The 23,464-nt window shown below is 37.3% G+C and overlaps 1 protein-coding gene across 3 annotated transcripts in view; it reads right to left on the bottom strand.

Moving 5' to 3' along the window:
* Positions 1 to 5,881: 5,881 nt before the first annotated feature.
* The window catches only part of PAK1 (p21 (RAC1) activated kinase 1), a 145,820-nt gene continuing 128,237 nt past the window's right edge, over positions 5,882 to 23,464 (bottom strand). For all 3 annotated transcript variants that reach the window (XM_081282009.1, XM_081282008.1, XM_081282007.1), the window contains exons 11-15: positions 20,003 to 20,120; positions 16,992 to 17,091; positions 15,562 to 15,758; positions 11,754 to 11,891; positions 5,882 to 7,216 (exon numbers count right to left, since the gene is read on the bottom strand). In XM_081282009.1, coding sequence (XP_081138135.1) covers positions 7,130 to 7,216; positions 11,754 to 11,891; positions 15,562 to 15,758; positions 16,992 to 17,091; positions 20,003 to 20,120 — 640 coding nt within the window. In that variant the 3' untranslated portion in view covers positions 5,882 to 7,129. The remainder of the gene's footprint in view (positions 7,217 to 11,753; positions 11,892 to 15,561; positions 15,759 to 16,991; positions 17,092 to 20,002; positions 20,121 to 23,464) is intronic.

Here is a 23,464-nt window from a genome sequence, read left to right as displayed (position 1 = left end):
TCAATTTAAACTACTAATGTCTATAACACTCAAGTCACATATCACACCTTCACAATTATATATATGATACATATTTTTATATAAATATAAACATGTATATAATATAAATACACACATAAACATAAACCTAGTATATTAAAATATGTATGTGTGTGTGTGTGTGTGTGAGAGAGAGAGAGAGAGAGGTTAAGAAAGGGTTTTAGGAGGCTGAATTGAGAGAGCAAAGAAAGAACAGATATGAACGCAAAGAGTCGCTATAGGTGGTCAGAAAAGAATATGAACCAGCTAAAGAACTTGTTCAGGGCACATAGCTGTCAAAAGAGTGGAACTTATTCTAGGCCAGTGTCCAGATGGACAGCAGTTTCAGAGTGTCAGCTTGAGATATCACCTTGGAGTAAGCCATGCATCCTCATCACAGGCAGGAGAAACGATGCTGAGCTGAAGCCCAGGGACAGAAATGAAGGTTCATTGTTATGGAGATTTCCTGGGCAAGTTTCATGAGGAGTAACCAAAAGAAAGGATCAGTGTGCCACCAAGTCTGGTCCCAAGGTATTCCTGCTTTTATGGATCTTATGTGAGCGGTTTGCTTCCTTTGGTGATCTTGGTGTGTTTGATAAACTCACGGGCTTGGTGTTTCTGATATGGGATTGATGCACCATGCATCTGTGTCTTTCTGATTAATTTAGTACATTCACAGGTACCACAATTAATTTATCAGTCTCTGCTTCATGGTTGTACTAGGCAGATGGTGGTTGTTTACTTGTGCAAATAAGGTGTGGAGTCACTGTATCCCAGCACTTATATACGAAATGGAGTAACTGATGGCAAACTGCTTTATAAAATGGAATAACTAGAAGCAGGTCATAGCCTGCTCTCCCCAAACTCTTTTATTGGTTTGAGAGCTCAAGAAGCCTTTGGGCATCCCTGTTCCTCACCAGCAGACTCTGTTATATATCTCCTGCTGTGTTTCCCATATTTCCCTCCAAATAAACCTCCTATTACTGTAATAGCCACGTTGATGACAATTACCTATTTTGTCTTGCTGAGGTTTTATAATCTATTTGCTGCTGGCCAGACCACATCTAACTCATCTCTTTATTACTGATGCTTAGTAAAATACTTGACATATATCAGTTAATTGGTTGGTTAAATAAGTGCCCAGAAGCTACAAACCCATCAATCCTTAACTTGAATAAGGTGGTTGGGCTGCTTCTTTTCTGACCTCGAAGAATTCTCTGGAGTGTGCTTTCCAGTAACCAGCTGGGAAGATGTGACACTGTACAAAGAGAAAATGGATGACTTGGGTGGGATGATGAGAGTTTAGAGGGAGAAAAACAGATTGAGCCTTGAGGTATTTACCCTCTTCTTCCTAACTCCCATCTGGAATTCTTGCTTTCCCCTTCACACAGCAGTTGGAACCCCGTGAAATTAGGCAGCAATCTCAGGGTTACATAATCTTTTGTTATGTGTAGATTTTCCAAAATTCCAATTCTATTATTATTATTATTATTATTATTATTATTATTATTATTATTTTATACTGGGACTTGAACCCCATGTTGCTCTACCACTGAGCTATACCCCCAGTTCTTTTGTTTTTCTTTTGAAACAGAATCTCTCTACATTGCCCAGGCTCTAGATTTTGCAATTCTACTCTCTTAGTCTCCTGAGCCACTGGAATTACAGGTGTGTGCCAGAGCACCTGGCTGTGACTACTTCTTGAGAGACATTTTCCCTCATATTTTATCAACAGTGAATAAAATAAACTGAAGTGTTTGTTCCCAGGTTTGAGCAACACAGGTCTGGTCCTATTACTCCTGGTTTTAACAAGCAAAACAAACCCAAAGCATGTGAACAGAATAGTAAAAAGATCTTACTAAATAAGTTTAATTATAACATTCTTATTTCAATGAATATAAGTATTTAATAAATTTCTGTGGGAGGATTAAAATTTGATGGTTAAAAATCAATAATGAGGGCTGGGGTTGTGGCTCAGTGATAGAGCACTTGCTTAGCATGTGTGAGGCACTGGGTTCGAGTCTCAGCACCACATATAAGTAAATAAAGGTCCATCAACAACTAATAAAATATTTTTTAAAAAATCAGTAATGAAAATAGAGTTGGGGACTTTATGTGGTTTCATACCACAGATTCCTATTGATAACTGGGAGGGATTTTTCCCCTCCTGAAAGAATTGACTCAATTTATAGATTTTTCATTTATCTAATTAAACTGCCCTTTTGCAGTGAATATTCAAAGTCTGGTTGGCCCTGTCTAATCCTAGGCCAGAGAGAGAGAGAGATAGAGATAGAGATAGAGATAGAGAGAGAGAGAGAGAGAGAGAGAGAGAGAAATTAACTCAAATAAAATTGTGTTACAGAAAACTTAAAAAACTTTTGAAGCTACAAACTGAACGTTTAGGAGTCTTTTCTTTAAAAGTCCACCATTCTTCTGTAGAATAGATCCTCTACTTAGTCAAATAGTTTCCACAAGAGGCAAACAAACTTCAGATAAAGTTTTTTATTTTTTCCTAGTGATTGTTGTTGCACTATTATCTTATTGATAATTCTTTTCTTATACATTTTTTTAGTTGTAGATGGACACAATACCTTTATTTATTTGTTTGTTTGTTTGCTTATTTATTTATTTATTTTTATGTGGTGCCAAGGATCAAACCTAGCGTCTCATGCATGTGAGGCAAGCACTCCAGCACTGAGCTACAATCCCAGCCCCTTATGGATAATTCTACAAACAACACAAAAGAGTTTGCAATCTCTAAGGCTTGTTTCAAATATTTAACACACACATATTCACAGAAACACACAGCCATTGTTATTTAAACATTTAGAGTGGCACATGTTCACCTAGGCCTTTGTGAATAGGCCTTTGTGTACAGGTGTCTCAGCAAAATATTTCAGTAATGTCATAAAACATAACCAATTCCTAACTTCCCTGCAGCCTGAAGTCAAGAAAATAGCTATCCCTACCATTTGTAGCTTTCTTGTTACCATAAGAGCAATCTAATTACTCACTGCTTAGACTAAAGAATGAATATAGGGGCTGGGGTTGTGGCTAAGCAGTAGAGTGTTCGCCTACCTCATGCGAGGCCCTGGGTTCAATCCTCAGCACCACATATAAATAAATAAATAAATAAATAAATAAATAAATAAATAAATAAAGGTATTGTGTCCAACTGCAACTAAAAAATAAAAATAAACAAATAAATAAAAAGAATGAATATAGGATCTGGGGTTGTGGCTCAGTGGTAGAGCGTTTGCCTAATATGTGAGAGGCATGGTGTTTGAGCCTCAACACCACATATAAATAAATTAGTTAAATAAATGTATTGTGTTCCTCTACAGTTTAAAAAATATATATTTTTATAAAAGAATGAATATATAGTAAAGGGCTGTTTTAAGTGGCAGTTATCTAAACCTGCAAAATGATAATGTGACATAAAAATGGGTTAAATTTAGGACCTGTAGGTACATATGTTATCTCACTGTCAAGTGCCAGCCCTTGACTTCTCTTTCTTAGAGGCATGCTGAGGCTTGATGCAAGACCATAGTCAGCCATGCAGCAACAGTGAATCAGGCTCAAAGCTTGAATTATTTTTGCTAAATGTACATGGCATTCCTGTTTGACAAATATTCCTTTTATTGAAAGCAGTGAATCTCCTTTAAAGCAAAAGTTCATTGAAATTAATACTCTGGCTTTTAATATATCACAAGAAAATTGGAACAACAAATCTGAGATACTAAATACTAATATTAGGCATTTTATCCCTTAGCAACTTTACGGAGGAAAGAAAAGCTCAGTCTTTTGAACAAAGTATTTTCAAGTAGCCTCAGACAGATACAGGTTTTTTTAACCAATGTTTGATAGGCCAGAAATCAGTATTGGATAAGATATATAAGTACAGCTTAGGCTCCCAGTTATTGATTTTTCTATAAGACCCCCCACTTTAGTGCTAGTGAGATTCAATAGTTGGCATAAAGTCTCCTGACAAACCAGTTTATTGTAAGCATTTCAAAACAGGACTGCATTTGCTAAGTTCCAGGAATTGTATTCAATGTTTTACATACATTATTTCTTCAGAACCTTAGAGGTAGATACAATTATTATATTCATTATAGAGATCTGGAAACCTGCAAATAGCTTCTGCAAGGATACACATACTGTGACCGAACCAAAATGAAACAGCCATTTGATTCCAATTATATTATATTACTTGGAAATAAATTAATTCTGCCAACAATTAGCCAGCCTGGAATCGGACTCCAAGCACCATGTAAACCATAGACACAACCAGCACCCTGATGATACTCTGGGCAGAAAATCCAAGCAAGCCATGGCCAAACTTATAAGAACCGTGGGATAATTTGTAGGGTGTGTCTGTGCGCACACGCGCGCGCACATGTGTATGCGTGTGTGTGTGTGTGTGTGTGTGTGCAGGATGGGAATTGAATCCGAGGCCTTATACATAATTTGTGTTGTTTTAAGTCACAAAGTTAGTAGGAATTGTTACACAGCAATAGAAAACTAATACCCTGGGGATAGATGTATTCAAGACATATGTAGAATCAGACAAGCAGCAATTTTCATGAGGGTTTCTCTTGCCTCTATACTCTGCAGGCAGTAAAAGGCACAGAAATGTACTGTGTTAAGCTGCTGGACATGAATAATTTTCTACTGACTAAATGGTTGTCTAGCTATCCCAGTAAACAGTCATCCCTATAAAGCCTAAATTGTATGTTGGGAAGTCCATAGGACAACCAATACTTGGACAACTCTTAAGATTCTAGAGGGAAAATCATTAACAATTCCTCAGGTTTCATCACACTTATCAGATTACCATCACAACCTCCAAGTGAAGGGGTACAGCCTTTGGACTCTTATCACCCCTTTCTTCTGGATGGACTATACCATCTTCTAGCTTTCTATCTCATACAAATGCAAACCAATTGTAACTTGTCCTTTCAGCAATTGCATGGAGGAACTCCTGTGCTGCTAGGTTTTTTTCCTCCATAAAACAACAGCAGGGGCATCCATCTCATCACTTTTGACTCATTAATCTAAAAGTCATCATCACCTTAATTGTAAGAGCTGTTAGCTACTTGGTCCCAATTAAGGTTATCTCCTTCACCAGGAGGTAAAGATAAGAAGGTGATGATTAATTTTATGTGTCAACTTGACTGGACCATGGGCTGCCCAGATAGCCCATGTAAGGCATGTAACACAAATTATTTCTGAGTGTTTCCAGAAAAGATTAGCATTTGAATTCGTGGGCTCAATAAAATACATGGCCCTCCAAATGTGGGTGTGCAGCATCCATTCTGTTAAAGTCCTAGATAGAACAAAAAGGCAAAGGAAGATTGATTTGCTTTCTGCCAGGCTGCTTGAGTTGGAACATTCATATGCATTCAGTGCTAATGGTTCTCAGGCCTTCTGAGTCAGCCTGGAACTCATTCCATCAGCTCTGTCTTTCAGGCCTCCAAACTATGTGCCCCAACTTTCTAGGTCTCCAGCTTACAGGGAGAAGATTGTGGAACTTCATCTCCATGATACTTTCTACTAAAGCTCTTTATAAATATGAATTTCACATGGACTACCAGACGGTTCTGGGGCACTGATGATGTTCCATTTCTTAATTTGGGTGGTGGATACGTATGTGTTTATAATTATTCTTTAAAAAGTACCATTTTCCTTAATTTGTAAGTACCAAGAAGAAAGAATATACATTGAATTATAGATGGGTAAAAGGGCATCCTATCTGCACCTTACTCTCAAATGGTTCAGGAAGAATAATTATTCATTATTTCATGTACAAAATCAGAAAAGAAAAAAGGAAAAGCAGGAAGAAAGGAAGGCATACTCCAAGTAGAATATTTTCATCTCCTTTTATTGAAGGAAATATAAATTTGTGCTACTGAGGCAGTAGTACCTCAGAGCATGACAAGGTAGTCAGTGGGGCCGACATGACAAGCCACAATGCTGGCCAGGCATCCTACCATAGTGGGAGGACCAAAACCACAATGATTGCAGGAGGTAGCATACATCCCCAACACCCAGTATAAGCATTTCTGTTTGCAGAGAGATTGGCCATGCATCTTAAAAACAGGGTCCCTTTATAGCTGGTAGGATATCATCTTAGGTCATCAAATCCATCCCAAACTAATGTTTAGTCTCAGATTTGCAGACCCTTTCCTTTGACCCAAATATTTAGGCCACCAGAAGATCTGAGTTCCTTTCAGTTCTTTATCCCAGACAGAAAAAGAAGCTGAGTTCTTGAAACATCACATAAATATAGCAAGACAGGTGCTCATGCCCAGCCTTGCTCTAAAAGTAGCTACATTTTTTTCCTCTTGACTTCTCATTGCTCTCATTCAGCATGTGCCCTAGGAAACCTCTCAGTGTTATAAACAAGGACAGATTGGGGGCAGCAGCCTAGGGGATGCAGGGAATCAAAAGCTGCTACATAGCCAAGGCCATTTCACAAGAAACAGCATGGGGAGCACTACTAAGTCAAGGTCCTCCCAAACAGCTGCTAGAAGCACACACAAAGAAAAACATAGTAGTTCTCCCATGTCAGGATCAGCTGCACCAAAGTCATGGTCCAGGAAGCTGAGCCACTTCATGACCCTGGCAAATTATCAAACCCCATGGCATTCCCAAGCTGTTCTAGTTTTCAAATTCAATGAGGTGTTTGAGCAATTCAGTCACAGAAAAGCAAGCACTAAAGAAATCTTAAGGTTGCAAATTAATAATGTTATCAAACCTTAAATTTATATAGGCAAGAACTGATTGTGGGGGGCAAGAAGTGGGGGTGGTTGAGATTTTGCTATTTAGAAATAGGGGTCTAAGGTTTATTCATGTAAACTATCATAAACCACCCTCATGTCCAGAAATCAGAAGAAAGTCCAATTTAGAAATGGTCATCATCAGAAGTCAACTAATTTAGTTCCCTTCAGTGCTGTACACATGGTTTCCAGGATCAAAATCTTGAGAGCACTAGATCAGGAAATGGGAGAAGCAAGGCAAGGAGAAGAGGGCATCAGGGGTTGGAATTTCTGAAATGAGCATTTATTTCACAGAAGGCTTGGCACAATGAGGCTGGGGTGAACTCGATTTAGTGATTGTTCTTGGTTGCCTCCTTTGCTGCAGCAATCAGTGGAGTGAGGCTGGAGAGGGGCTTGGCAATCTTCAGGAACTGATGCTAGAAAGGAGATAAAGAGCAAAAACCACATTACTATTAACTGTTCTTCCTTAGCATATTACAAGACATAGAGGCATAAAGAGCAAAAACCACATTACTATTAACTGTTCTTCCTTAGCATATTACAAGACATAGAGGCATCCATGTTTATGCAAGGTGCTGCCTGGAGGGAGAGCTTCAGATCATCCCCAAATGAAGGTTATCTTTATGAGATAACCACTGTGGAAAACTGCCAGTAACTACCTACACGTAAACATACATCTACCCTATACTCAAGCAATTCCAATCCTAGGCATATTCCTAAGAGAAATGAATTTATGTAACCATCAAAAGGCACATTCAAGCATGTTCAAAGAAGTTTTACTTACAAAAGCCAATAACTAGAAAGAACCAAAATGTTTAAGAGAATGGAAGAATGAAGAGTGCTACATTCATATGATGCTATACAAAAAATCATACAGCAATAAAATGAATAAATAATTTATGAACTGACCACAAAATGAATCCCACAGACATGTTGAATAAAAAAGGTCAGATACAACAGTTTTATCTTTTTTTCTTTCCTTTTTGGTGCCAGGGATTGAACTCAGAGGCATTTCACCTCTGTGCTACATCCCTAGCCTTCTTTATTTTTTTATTTTGAGATGGGGTCTTGCTAAGTTGTAAGGATCTCACCAAGTTGCTAAGGCTGACCTCAAGTTTGTGATCCTCCTGCCTCTGCCTCCTGAGTGGCTGGGGTTACAGGCACACAGTACCATCCCAACAAGATAATTCATATTAAATGATTTCATTTCTTATTAGATAAGACTAAACAATAGTCATAATGAGAATAATAATTATCTTTGGGAAAGGTATTGACTGATTATGACCTAGTGGTACAATGTAATATTTCATTTTAAAAGCAATACTTTCTCTTTCCACCCTGCCCCCTATGTTGGGGATTGAAACCAGGAGCATTCTATGACTAGGGTACATCCCAGCCCCATTTTATTTATTTATTTATTTATTTATTTATTTATTTATTTATTTATTTATTTATTTATCTATCTATCTATTTATTGATTGATTGATTTATTTAAATTTTAAGACAGGGTCTCTCTAAGTTTCAAAGACTGACCTTGAACTTGTAACCCTCCTGCCTTAGTCTCCTGAAGAGCTGGGATTATAGGCTTGCAACACCATGCCTAGCAGGGTTTTGTTTGAGATAAGGTATCATTATGTTGCTAGGCTGGCCCTGAACTCCTGGGCTCAAGGGATCCTCCTGTTCAGTCTTCCAAGTGGATAGGACTACAGGCATTGTCCATCATGTCTGGCTCAAAATGTTCTATCCTTGAATCCAGTAAGGCTAACTAATTCAGTGAGGATTTCAGCATCTTAGTCTTTTCTCAAATCATTTTTACTGTGCTGTGTTTTGGGTCATGCCCTCAGCTTTTAAATAGGACCATTTAGGGGGAACATCATATAAAAACTGCATCTACATTTTCAGTAAAACTGTTAATGCAAAACAGTTTTTATGTAACTCAGAGACTCTTATCTAATTATTTTTAAATTTTATATTTAGTAGGGAAAAAGTTTTGTGTCTTGAGGATGTAGAATGTTTCTTCATTATAAGAAATACAAGGAACTATCAGAATTTCATTTCTTTGTTTTTTAAATTTTTTTTTAGTTGTAGATGAACACAATACTTTATTTTGTGAGCACTCTACCACTAAGCTACAACCCCAGCCCCAGATTTCATTTCTGTCCTATCTGCAAAGGAAACTGATAACCTAATGTGATGTTTAACTCAATTATAACATCTAATTGCCACACTTAAACTTAATTCCCTTGCTTAGTCAGACTGTATATGGACATATACAAACATTCTTTGCTGAAAATTGATTCAAATTCTACAGAGACAAAGATAAGGTATAAAGAAGTACTGAGAAGACATTATTATAACTATGAAAGGAATAGAAGACATTGGTTAAATCATGAAAATATATCATCCTATGTATTTCTTTTCATACATGTGTTCTCACAGAAGAAATAAATGTAAAAATTTCATGATTTAAGAGTCTAAAAGTTTTGTTTTTGAGTACTTACAATCTATACTAGCAAGTTAAAGAACCAGTGTTCTCAGATCACATTTTCTACAGCTCTTCTCTGAGGTAAGAGAGCAATGTGGTCCAAACCCAATGGGAAAACTCAGTTTTTCTCTTCTGAATAAAGTAAATTAGATAAGCCCTATGTGAGACCTTCCAGTTCTGACACTTTTTGAATCTGCAAGAACAGTGGCCAAGGGGTTGTACACTTAAGCCAAACAGATATAGACTGAAATCCTCGATCTATCACTTGTCAAGTATATAATCATGGAAAAGTTACTAAACCTCCATTCTTCACCTGTAAAAAATGGGAACAGCAGGACCTATAACTATAATATATATGTATAATATATATATGTAGGACATGGCTGCCCGCTTCCAGGTCTTGGGGCCGCACATGTGGCTGGGATGGCTCCTGGCAATCAGCCAGGACGCGGTGCTGTGGGTGGGTGGTGATGGAAAAGGAGGACCACCTCCAGGATAAGTCCAGGACTCTTCCTCCCTCGTGGACAGCTTGTGCCTTCCCTTACTGACTATGGGATGGGTGATGTGAACTCGCTCCACCCCTCTGACCTTTACCCTGATTGGCTCCTATGCAGTATATAAGTTGTGTGTACTTCCTCAATAAACGAGATCCTGCTTGATTGTCTCCCTGGTGCGTCTGATTGTCCTCCAGCGAAGGGGGGCTAGGTGCAGGCCGCCAGTCGACCTTTACCTCTCTTGGCTCATCCTAGTCAGGGCGTGCTTTCCCCACTTCTCTCACCCGTCAGGAGGAGATGGGGGCTAAAAACCCCGACATATGTGTGTGTGTGTGTGTGTGTGTGTGTGTGTGTGTATATACACATACATACATACACACACATATGTATAATATGTTACTATATATATATAAAACACTATAAATAAATATAAAACACTACTAGTGGTAAAGATCTAATAACGAATTTATTATTAGCTATATTGTTATATCAGGAAGAAAACTCTAGAGGGCACTAACCTTTCAATAACTATAATTTTTTTACTTAATTAAAAATATCTTCACGAATCACAGGCTCAGCATAGTATTTGTACATCCCAATATCCAGGGTTTCCAGAACACAAGTCAACGAAAGGCAAAAGGGACTCTATATTGTACTATTTGCTATAAGGAGTCTTGTAGTCCTAAAGGATCCTAGAGACTAATGGTTTACACTTGGCAGAACCCAGATCTCATATGTAATATAATGGCCAGTGCTCTTTAATCAGTAGCCTTAATTACAAAGAGATGCTAAAAATAATCAATTCAATAAATACTTTGAGTACCTATTCAGAGTTAGGTACAAGAAAAAATTCAGAGATTGATAAAAGAGATGTTATAATACAGTGGGGTAAAAACAGACATACTCATAAATTGTTTTTGTACTGGTGATTGAACCCAGGGTCTTCAGCATGCTAGGCAAGCACTCTACTGCAGAGCTATACCCCCAGCCCTTTGTATTTTATTTGAGACAGGGTCTAAGTTACCCAGGTTGGCTTCTAACTTGTAATCCTCCTTCCTCAGCTACTCAAGTGGCAGGATTATAGGCATGAGCCCAGCTTTATAACTAACTTTAACACATGGTATTGTGCTAGGTCCTGCCCTGCTCTGCTCAGTCACTCCTGGGCCTCATGATACAAAAGTAATTGAAAGTGCATGCCTTCAGATCAATCACTATTATAAAGTATCATGATACTTCCTATTAAACTACCAATAGGCAAGTTAGTAAAATGACACTAGAAATAAGAAATTGTATTTGAAAAATAAATGTTAAGTACAAATGATGTGGCCTGCTAAAGGCAGTTTGCTACCATGTAAAAAAATTATACTGTAATCTCAGGATTAGGCAGGTAGGAGTTCTTATAAAAAGCTTAGTGAACCTAGCTCTGAGTTTCTCTACACCCTTGTAAAGTCTCACTCCAATAACTAGAATGTCCCTGCCTCCATCTGAGAGGACTTCCAAAGAAGAAACTGAAAATTTCCAAAGATTGTATTCACTAACTATCCTCTAAACTGACATTCCTTTAGTTGAAAATATACTTTTGAATTTATTCCAGTAAAGTCTAACTTGTGTAAGACTTAATAACAGAGAGCTGCTTCTCTCACAGACCCAAATTCTGCAAGACAAATTCAAAATTCAAACAAAACGAAGGAAGAGCTAAAGAAAGATACAGGCAAAGATCAATAGGCGATCATAAAGTAGATCTAAAGCTGAGCTAGGAGAATGTCTACAATTTTAATAGGCTGAGGAGGAGGTTAAGGGAATATCATAAGCAAAGACCCAAGAATAAGGCTAGGGTGAGCATAGGAATTAGCAGGAAAAAAACCTACTTCTATAATAAATAAAACCTTACAGACAAAAATGAAGTTCAAAAAGTTCAAAGGTTTGGTCAATAATTCCTCAAATTAGGTGATTACTTGCAGAGGGGCTAGTTACCTGCAATAGCTCTTTAGCCGAACCTCTCTTTTCCACATCCATCTCAAGACAGCGATTCAAAAAGTCCCGGAAAATAGATGACAGCTTCTCTGGGTTCTGAAGCTCTGGAGTCCCATTAGTGGCAATGAGGTACAAGGCCTAGCAACAAAAGTGAAGAATTACTTTGAGCTCCAAATGAAGTTCTCGATTGGCTCCCCAGAAACCCCCTCTAAAAATATAGTTAACTGCTATATGAACTAGGATACAAAGCAGCAGCTGTGGTGTTCTGGAAAGAATATGACTTAAGGATCACTCAAACCCATGTAACCATGTGTATGCTACTGAATTTCCACCCTCATCTATCAAAAATAGTACCATTTTTTCAAAATTAAATAAATATACTTGGAAAGAACTTTGTAAATTTACAAAGTATGTTTACATATCTAAAGGCTTTTTACTACTCTTGATTACAAATGTAAAGGGTTCATAATTCAGTTAGCCTGATGATCTAAGGTGCCCCAGCAACTGGCAGAAATTATTCTTGATTCCTTCACCTCAGTTATCCAAGAGCAAATCTCTTCTTAGAGGAAAGAACGATAAAAAGGAATGTCTGGTCAAACATTAAACTGTTTCACTGCTGCCTCCCCAACCACCTAACATGAAGCATCTCTTGGGAAAGGGAGAGAAAAACAGTAGTAGGAAACCTTAAAAGCACTCAACACATTAACTTACAAAGTACTTAAATAGCACTGCTTCATTTAACAATCACAATAACTCTGGGTAAGATGACAAGACAGATAATCCCCATTTCACATATTAGGTCCAGAAATAAAGCTATTTGTGTAGGATCACAATGTTCATGAATGCATGTCCTCTGATTTGACCCTGGTCTTATTTTAAAACGTTACATCCCATTGATCGACATTTTCAAATCTGTAAGACCATTTTCTAAAATAGAAAAGGATTTATTATATGTGGAGTCAGAGATCAAAGCTGGGACCAAAAGGCAGAATCTGTAGATATTAGTTTTGGTTTGATAACACTAAAACGCTTTCCAAGAATCAGAGCTATCCAAGGGTGACATGAGTATGTAGTTAATGGTAGATATGGACCTACCAGCAGCAATGTATAGGGAATTCCTGCACTGGACAGGAGTATGGGTTAAATGTGAAAATAAAAGCAACCAGAATAACTTTCACATTTGACCACCAAAATTACCAACCTACTTTGCATCTTTGTTGCTGCTTCCTCTTCTATTAGGATGGATAGATTGTCCATGATCTAATCTAATGTCTTTTGATGCAATCCCTCTCATCTAATTAAGGACATCACTTTTGCATTGTCACTTCTCACTCATTTTCTCCTCTCCAAGTGATGATTGCCATTAAAACACAAACATCATCTTTGAACCCATCCCTACCTGACTCCACTTCAAGATATTGTTTCATTTCTCTATTATCCTTCATGGCAATACTCCTTTAAGAGAAAAAATAAGCTTTATAAATGCCATCTTAATTTCCTCTGCTACTCTCAGGGATGTACTCTAATTAGGCTTTTATCCCCATCACTGTATTGATAATGAATTGTCAAGGTCATCAATAACCTCTATTGCAAATCCAATGTTCATTTCTCAATCTCACCATACTCAACCTATCATTCACCGTTTAAGAGAGTAAACACTCACTTGCCTCCCATATACATTTCTCTCAGTTTTCTCGTACTAGGAAGGCCACCCCTTGGTCTTCTTTGCTGCTTTCTGAAACACTAGAATAACTCAGAACTCAGTACTCAAACCTCTGTCTTCTTTAACTACACCACCCCCTAAGTGAATGATCTCAACTACTTTTGACCTTAAATAGCAATTTAAAGGGCTGGGGATGTGGCTCAAGCAGTAGCGCGCTAGCCTTGCATGCGTGCGGCCCGGGTTCGATCCTCAGCACCACATACCAACAAAGATGTTGTGTCCGCCGAGAACTAAAAAATAAATATTAAAAATTCTCTCTTTCTCTCTCTCTCTCTTCTCTCTCACACTCTCTTTGAAAAAAAAATAGCAATTTAAATAAATTTATATTTATATTTAGTCCTGACTTCTCACTCTTGAACTCCACTCTTACACCCAACTATACTCAACCTTTCCACTTGAATGAACACTTTTTAATGTTTTTTATTTTGTTCTAATTAGTTATATATGACAGTAGAATGAATTTTGACACATCATACATAATTGGAGTATAACTTCTCATTTGTCTGGTTGTACATGATGTAGAGTTACACAGGTCATGTAATCATATATGCACATAGAGTAATAACGTCTGATATCATTCCTACCCCCATCCCCCTTCCCCTCCCTTCACTTCCCTCTGTCTAGTCCAAAATACCTCTATTCTTTGACCTCGCCATTGTGAATTAGCATCTGCATATCAAAGAAAACATTCGGCCTTTGGTTCTTTGGGATTGACTTATTTCACTTAGCATAATATTCTCCAGTTCCATCCATTTATCAGCAAAGCCATGATTTCATTGAATGAATATTTTTTTAATTTTTTTTTTTTTAGTTGTAGATGGACATATACCTTTATTTATTTTTATGTGGTGCTGAGGATCAAACCCAGTGCCTCACACGTGCAAGGCGCACGCTCTACCACTGAGCCCCATTCAGCCCCAGCCCCTGAATGAACATTTTTAATCAAGATATTCGATGCCATCTCTCTCTCTCTCTCTCTGTAATGGGAACTTAGGGACATTTTGTCACTGAGCTATATTCCTAACCCTTTTTATTTTTTGAAACAGAGCCTCACTAAGTTGCTAAGGGTGAACTCGAACCTGTGAGCCTCCTGCCTCAGCCTCTCAAGTCGCTGAGATTACAGGTGTGCGCTACCACAAAAAAAAAGCCACTCTTTACTACTGTGTTCTTCCCCATCTCAACATATGGCAACTGAATTTTTCAGCAATACAGGCCTAACACCTCAGAGCCATTATGAATTCCACTTTCTCTAATATAGAATCCATCTTGTCAGTTATTCCTTCAAGACATTTCCTGAGTATGTCTAAGCCACTACTCTTGTCTGATCTACTACAATAGTCTTTCACAGTCTATTTTCTATAAAAGTGCTAAAACTTTACAATGATTTCTGAACTCTGTAGAATAAAAGTCAAGTTCTCATAAGGGTCTACAAGGTGGTACCTGCTGGTTCCTCTACTAGTTCCCTGACTTTGGCTACCACTTTACATCCTTTTCACTCACTGGTTATCCTCAGAATACCACAAGCACACTTTCAAATCAAGTCCTAGCCTAAGATTAATCTCATGACTTACCCCTTTACTTCCTTTAGGTTTCTGCTAAAATAACCTATAAGAGAGAATTTCTCTCTCTACTCTAAATACAACAGCATACTCTGCCTCCTTCCTCATTGCTTTCTTACCTCTCACTCTGCTTTTTTTCACATACTTATCATCAATTACTATGCATTAATTTGTCTTTCTATCATTACAACAATTTCTTGCATGTGATACAAACTCAATCATTGAATAAATTAATGAATTGCTTTTAGTATCCTTTTCTTCAGCATATAAATGTATATAGTTATTTTTATTTTTTTATTTGCAGTACTGGGGATCAACTCAGGGCCCTGCATATGGTAGGCAAGTGCTCTACCACTGAGGTACATACCCAGCCCCAGCATTTATATTTTAAGTTCAACAGGGCCTACTTTTATTCAAAAAAGATATATTCAAGTTTAAAGTAATAGAGAGAGAAGAGCCTGAGTCCCATTTCCAGGCACTATAGACAATAGCACAAATACCTTGAAATAGGATTGCTAACACTTACTCTCAGAGGGTTTTCATTGAGGTATGGAGGCTCCCCTTCAATCATTTCAATGGCCATAATGCCCAGGGACCAGATGTCAACCTTGGGCCCATAGGCTTTCCGTGTCACAACCTCTGGTGCCATCCAATATGGAGTTCCCACCATAGTGCTTCGTTTGCTTTGCTCTGGGGTTATCTGTGCACAGAATCCAAAATCAGCTAGAAAAGGAAAATTAAAGAAAGTCAGGCATTTAGGTACTCCTTCAATAAGGGCTGACAGTGTGCCTCCCCATAGGTGTCAGGGTCATTCTGCCACCCAGCTCTGTAACCCCTTATCTCACCAAATCAGAATTACTTTACTGCCGCCTTCATGCTCAATTCCTAGACTATTTCCTGATCACCCCTGAAGAGAAGCAGGAAGAATATCAGGAACATCATCTCAGTTTCCTACATTTTCCTCAACCCAGAAGGACTAGACATTAAAATCAAAGTAGCCCATTTTGGCCCTAATTGCTTAGCCCAATTCTGTTTTATTCTTGAAAACCATTCCCATACTCCAGAATCTTGCCTTACTCTCTGAACATAAGTCCCTGAAAGGAGCCCCAATCACCTACAATTAGTTATGGCTTGGTTTTTAAAACATCAGTTCCTTATTAGGCCAGAGGCTGCTGACAGTCCTTCCATAAACTTCTCATCTACCTGTGACACAACCTCTTTGTCTAGAAAACTCTCTTTACATATTTGAACAAACTGTTCTGCCTGGTGTTCTTTTCACATTATATTGAAATTATAAAATCATTTAGATCAGGAGGCCTTTGATAGTAAAAACTATGTATTCTTGCTGGGCGCAGCGGTGTGCCTGTAATGCCAGCAGCCTGGGAGGCTGAGGCAGGAGGATTGAAAGTTCAAAGCCAGCCTCAGCAATGGTGAGGCACTAAGCAACTCAGTGGGACCCTATTTCAAAATAAAATACAAAATAAGGCTGGGGATGTGGCTCAGTGGTCCAGTGCCCCCAAGTTCAATCTCCGGTACAAAAAAAAAAAAAAAAAGATTGTATTCTTATTCATCTTGTACCCACAGAGGGGCTGGAAGATAATAGACATTCAGAAAAAGTTTGCTGAATAAATAAATGAATGATGAAATTATACAAAACTTTTTTTCTAATTATTCATTACAAGTCTCTTTAGTAATCTGAGAATTCTTGAAGGTTGGAAAATGCTCCCTTGGTGCTGACACAGGACCCAGCACAGAGTAGATACTCAGCAATTTGTTTTTCCTTTCTAAAGATATAAAAGGATGGAAAAATAATGAAAAGATGTTCTATGATAATACTGAATAATAAAAAAGCCATAGTTCCCATGAAATAATAGACTCTCTTTATTATATGATACCATCCTACAGGAGACAGGGCCACAGAGGGAGAGAAGTATTATTCCTCAGAGTCCTACTTACTTAGCTTGACAGAGCCGTCCATTCCCAACAGAATATTGTCACTCTTGATGTCTCTGTGAATGACCTGATTTGAATGTAAAAACTCCAGAGCCTGCAGACACTATTTAAGTAGTGTAAAGAAAGAGAAAAAGAAGAATATATAATACAGAAAACTTAGTTGAGAAAAACCACCTAATCCATCCTCCTCATTTTAAGATATAGGAAATAAGCGCCCATGAATAAAAGGACTTGCCCCAAATCAGAGACACAGCCAAATCTAGAACCAACTCTTCTATCTCCCAGCTAAGCGTACTTTTTACATTCCATGCTGTCTTTCACCTTATGATATTTCCTTAAGCAAGGCTTCAAGGCTAGGTGCAGTGGTGCCCATAAAAATCCCAGTGACTTGGAAAGCTGAGGCAGGAGGATCGCAAATCTAAGGACAACCTCAGAAACTTAGCTCAGTGGTAAAGTCCCCTGGATTCTATCCCTAGTACCAAAAAATTAAGGAGCAAAAGGATGATCTTGTGAAATTGGAACCTTCATACATTGTTGGTGGAAATATAAAATGGTACAGCCAATTTAGAAAACATTTTGGCAGTTCCTCAAAATGTTAAGTATATACAGTTGCCATATGACCAACAATTCTACTTATAAATACCCAAGAGAATGAGAACATATGTCTAAACAAAAACCGGTATATGAATATTCATAGCAGCATTTTCCCCAACAGCAAAAAAGAAGAAGAAGAAAAGAGAGAAAATAATGTAAATATCTATGCATGGATATATAAAATGGAATATTACTTGGCAGTTGGTTCCTGGGGCTGGGGATGAAGTACTGATACATAATACAACATGGCTGAATCTTCTCAACATGCTGAGTGAAAGAAACTTGTCACAAAAGAGCACATATTATAGAATTCCATTTATATGAAATTTCCAGAACAGGGAAACAACAGAAACAGAAAACAGACTGGTGGTTGCAAAGGGTTAGTTGTGGTGCAGTTAGGATATGGGAAGACACTGTTACTGGGTATGAAGTTTCTTTTATTTATTTTTTTTAGTTGTAGATGGACACAATACCTTTATTTTATTAATTTATTTGTATGTAGTACTGAAGATCTAACCCAGTGCCTCACATGTGCTAGGTAAGCACTCTACCACTGAGTTACAACCCCAGCCCCTGAAGGGTTTTTTTTTTTTTTTTGGAGAGAGATAAATGATCTAAAATTCATTATGGTGATAGTTGTATAACTATGAATATACTAAAAACTAGTGAATTATATACTTTAAATGGTTGAGTAATATGAGATATGAATTAAAACTCAATAAGCAGTTTAAAAAAGGGGATAATAATGTGTATTAGATTTTAAGGAAAGTAATACCACCTACTTATGTTAAACATTTAAACTTTTTTCAAAATGTTTTCTGATTCATATACAATGTTAGTTTTGCAATTTCCACTTTACAGATAAAATAATTTGAAGCAAAATAACTTCTCTAAGTACACACGTGCATGCATTTTGAACCAGTGAAAGTTGGTTTCTGGGATATTATAATGTCTTGTGACCCTGCAGAGGGTCATAGTATGTACACAATTATACAGTACATCTATGGTATTAAATTTTCATGAGAGGAGGGTATGACTGAGGGGGAAAAACATCTGAAAAGGCTCCTGAAGGAGGAGATAGGAAGGTTGGGAAACACTGCATTAGGTGGTAGAGCAAAGAAAGAACTCTCAAGAATTCCAGCCTTGGGGCTGGGGTTGTGGCTCAGCAGCAGCATGCTCATCTAACACATGTGAGGACCTGGGTTCGATCCTCAGCATCACATAAAAATAAATAAATAAAATAAAGGTGTTGTGTCCAACTATAACTAAAAAATTAAAAAAAAAAAGAATTCCGGCCTGATATGAATTCCACTAATTTACTTATGTGCATTCCATATCCCAAAGTTATTAATGCAAAAGTGATCATATTTTCTAGGGTAGTATTGATTTCACATATTTTTCTTAACATTAACTAAATATACAATATCAGATCTATCATACCTATTATACTCAGACTCGTAAAATTTTGGAACTCAGTTAATCCTTTACTCTTTCCCCAATTTCCTAACTTTTCTATTATTGCACATTGGAAAGTTCCAGTCTCTCAACAGCAAAACACCCAATATCCTCAACATCTCTGAATATCTCCTTCATCTTCTTTCTCTAATGGAAATGTAAAGATTTGGCTATCCTCTGAGAACACTGTTTCTCTTGGAAGCCTTGTGGAGTGCTTTTTGTTTTTCCTCCTACACCAGCATATTACAAACCCTAGACATGTAATAGCAATAAGGAGAAAGGAGAATATTTAAGCTTTGTTTTTGATTTGTTTTGTTCCAAAGTATTTTATTCTAGATTTTTGCTGGCTTGCTTCTACAAACCATTCAGATGCTTACTCACATCTATGGTGAAACCTTCTCTGACTGCTCTGTCTAAAATAGTACTTTCCCTGCTGGGGAACGATATTGGCCAAATTATATTTTTATATTGTGTGTATGTACAAATATATAACAATACATCCCATCATTATGTCTAATTATAATAAACCAATAAGATATGGAAAAAATAAAATAGTACTTTCCCTACCACTACCTTCTTATCCTGCTTTATATTCTTCATGTCACACATATAAAGCAGAAAAGCAGAATAAAATTATGATTAAAATATCTGTCCATAGAGAAGAAATAAAGAAACTATTATGATGTGTTTATAGTAGTTATCTTTAAAGACTGAAATTCTGAGTGGTTGAATATATACTTCCTGGTATTTTCTCATTTTTCTACAATGGGCTGAATAAAGTTATCTGTAAAGAAAAAAATCATGATGATAGATACTATACAGATATTATATGAATATGATAAATCATGTCAACATTAATTTCTTCTGCTTCCACATAGTCAGGGCTGAAATCTCACTGGGTGTGGAACTTTCATGGCCAGAATCATAGAAGTTATTTCCTGCTCAAGGCTGGATCTTGGCCTTACCTCACGGCACACAGCTGCAATCTGACCTTCATCCATACAGGTTTCTGTTACTACATCTGTTAAGGAGCCTCCAGCCAAGTATTCCATGACGACCCACAGTTCATCTCCCACAAGGTAACTGTAGGAATACAGAAAAAACATGAGAAGGAATAGTCAGAGTACAAAGAGCCACTGCATTGGGTTTCAAAGGCTAAGCACATGGACAATGATGCTACCTCACTCAGTTTTGGAAAAGTTTAGGGTTCTTTACTTTGGGGAAAAGAGGAATCTGGGAGTCAGAATCATTAACTTTAAATCTCTTAAGAATGCTCATGGAGGGGGAAAAAAAAGTATACATGTTCTATGAAGCCCCGAAAGGCAGAACTAAGGAAACCAGGTTGAAGAGACAATAAAATTACATTTGAGCACAACACAAATACCTACTAAAATTAAAAGGACTGGCATGATTTCTACATCTCTAGAAGCATCCAAGTAGGGAGTATGCAAATATTCAAAAAATAGGGAGTATGCAAATATTCAAAAAAGATGAAACCTGGAGTCCATGTTACCAACATTAGGGAGAACCACTAAACCTTCCTAAGAATTCTACCAGATCTGAGGTCCATGAGATTAAGTACTAGGTCTTGTCTAAGACTTATCCCCAGAGTCCAACACAGCAGATACCCATATTTACTGAAAAAATCCATGAGTACAATAAGATAATTGTAAATATTAAATGAAATAATGGTAATAATTATTTTAAAAGCTATAGTGTTGTACACATAGTCATTATTATGCTGCCAATGACTTCAACTTTTGAGTTTCAAAAAAAAAAAAGTTATCTGTAAAGAAAAAATTCCAGTCTGATTAACCAAGCTACAGTTTATTAACATCTCCCTGGAGAAATTATGGGCTGACATGAGTTAGAACTGATAGTTCTCAGGGATTGGGTCACTCAGCACTTCTATGTGATAGTCACTTAACCTATCTAATCAATATTTTCTCACCTGTAGAATAGGACAAATAAAAACAAGGCTAGCTCAGAGCCCTACAAACTCTTCTGTTAGTCTTGGACAAAGAAACTAGGCTGGAAAAACATTTCCTGGGTTGGCTTGAGCTGTGAAGTATGTCATCTTTTTTTCTTCCTGATAACAGGATTACTGCCAGGCAGAAGGAGAAACTGTTTTTCAAGTTTGATAAACTGGTCTCAAGCAAAAGGTATGATTGAATCCTAAAATCCTAATCTCTTGATCTTTTAACTATTAAGTCTTAAAATCTTTTCCTGTCTTCCTTTTTTTTTTTTTTTTTTTTTTTGCAATGCTGGGGATTAAACCTAGGGCCTCACCCTTGCTAGGCAAAGACTCTGCCACTGAGTTACATCCCCAGCCCAAGTCTTAAGTATTAAGGCCCATAAAGAATTAACACCTTTATAAAAGGCCTCAGAGGGTTGCCTCACATTTTCCACCATGTAAGGACACAACAAGATGGCACCATCTATGAACCAGCCTTAGGCCTTCACCAGACAGTGAATCTGCTGACACATTGATCTTGGACTTTCCAGTTTACAGAGCTTTAAGGAATAAATCTGTGTAGTTTATAAGTTACCTAGTCTCTGGAATTTTGTAATGGTATCCCAAATGAATTAAGACATGAACCAAAAAATCAAGACTGTGTAAAAAACCCTCCACTGCCTGAGCCTATTCATTCCCTGACGAAGAACACATATTTATGGCTTCTCACCCATACTGAAAAGACAACTGTCAGCTTAGACTAATTGGGAGAAGAATATGAAGGTCTAAGTGACTATATTTGGGTACTGACAAACACAGCCAATTTTCCTGGCTCTGACATATCACTGTTAAAGCTAAGACAATGCAAACCACATTCAGGTTATCTCAAACACTTTGTGGCTACATGCTATGTCAACGTGCCTTCAAAAATCCCATTTCAAAGGTAACACATACATTTTGGGAAAAATATCACATATTTTGTCCCACTTATTTTATGGAACATCTCACAAAAAACCACAGACCCTCACTTACAACACCTTCACTGAATGCTTGGGTTAAGGGTGTGCTCTTCTGTGCTTACACAGAGATTTTTTTTTTCCTTTACAAAATCAGGTGCTGTTTGAAGATAAAGACTGTGTGCTATTTACTTCTGATTCCACATATAAGCCTCTGGAATACCAGTAAAGGTATGAAACGTAAATCTATAAATCTTCTAATCCATTCCCAGAATACAAATTCCTTCAATAACATGGTCTTGAATTTTATTGTTTATATTTCAGTAGTAATGGGAAGCACACTGTTTTATAAGACTGATAATATCCTTTTTTACAGCTATCATGGTTATTTATTAACATGGTTTGTCCCACTAAACTCATGCTAGGGCTTGATCCCTAAAATTATATGTTAATGGCATTAAAAAGGCATTAAACAACTATGATGTTTTGATGTCTTTGGAACGTTATTGGATTTAGATAAACTCATTAGGATATAGTCCCCATCATTGAATCTTGGTGGCTTTATAAGGGACAAAGTCCATTGCCATTCCACTCTAAATGTGCCCAATCTCATCTGATCTCAGAACCTAAGCAGGGTTGGGCCTGGTTAGTACTTAGACAGGAGAGACAGAGAATAGACATACAGACATAGACACATATCTCCCTATCTCTTGCCATGTGATGCCCCGTGCTTCCTCAGGACTGTCAGCTTAGATGTCTATGATGTCTCTAAAACCTGGGTAAGAAGTTTAATTTTTACTCTCAGTTATGGAAAAAAGAAAAATGATGTGATAGAAAAAGCATGGATATTGGTCCTATGAATATTCAAATTTAAAACCCTAGTTTACTATTTACTGGTTTACTAGTCTTAGACCAGCGATTAACTTGTCAATCTTAGTTTCCTGATCTGTACAATATGACTAAGTCCTACCTCACAATGAGGTGTCATTCGTGAAAGTTCTTGGTAAAAGTAATGTTAGCTACTATAATGAGAAACAGAATTTTGTCAGTCTGGGATGATAGGCTGAAATAATAAAAATGTCATTTAATGGAGATAGCTTTAAAAGTTCTATACCAGAAAATAAAAATTCTAAACTGGAGAGTTTAACGCACACTTACATTTAAGAAAAAATCAGAAATTTTTAGTTGACCACAAACTTAGCAGGAGTCAACAACGAAAGAGGCATCCTAATAAAATAAGAATGAAATCTAATTGTATTAAGTTTAGAAAGAGTCCCACTCTCTCTATAGTGGTCAGATCTCAAATGAAACATCTAATACTGAGCATCACATTTTAAAAGAATAAAGAAAAACTAGGAGTTAGTCAGAAGGGTGAGCAGGATAAGGAAGGAAAGGTCTGGGATATAGAATGAAGGACAGATGTTTGACAGAGGCAGATGAGCTATAGGGTTTCCCTGATGCAGAACAAGAAGTAGTAGGATCAACTGTTAGAAGATACAGGATGGCAGGGTTCAGCT

This window comes from Spermophilus citellus (genome assembly GCF_964194105.1).
Source record: "Spermophilus citellus genome assembly, chromosome: 2".
NCBI classification, from domain to species: Eukaryota; Metazoa; Chordata; class Mammalia; order Rodentia; family Sciuridae; genus Spermophilus; species Spermophilus citellus.
Note: the sequence above shows the minus strand (reverse complement) of the source record. Positions and strands in the feature narration are given on the sequence as shown.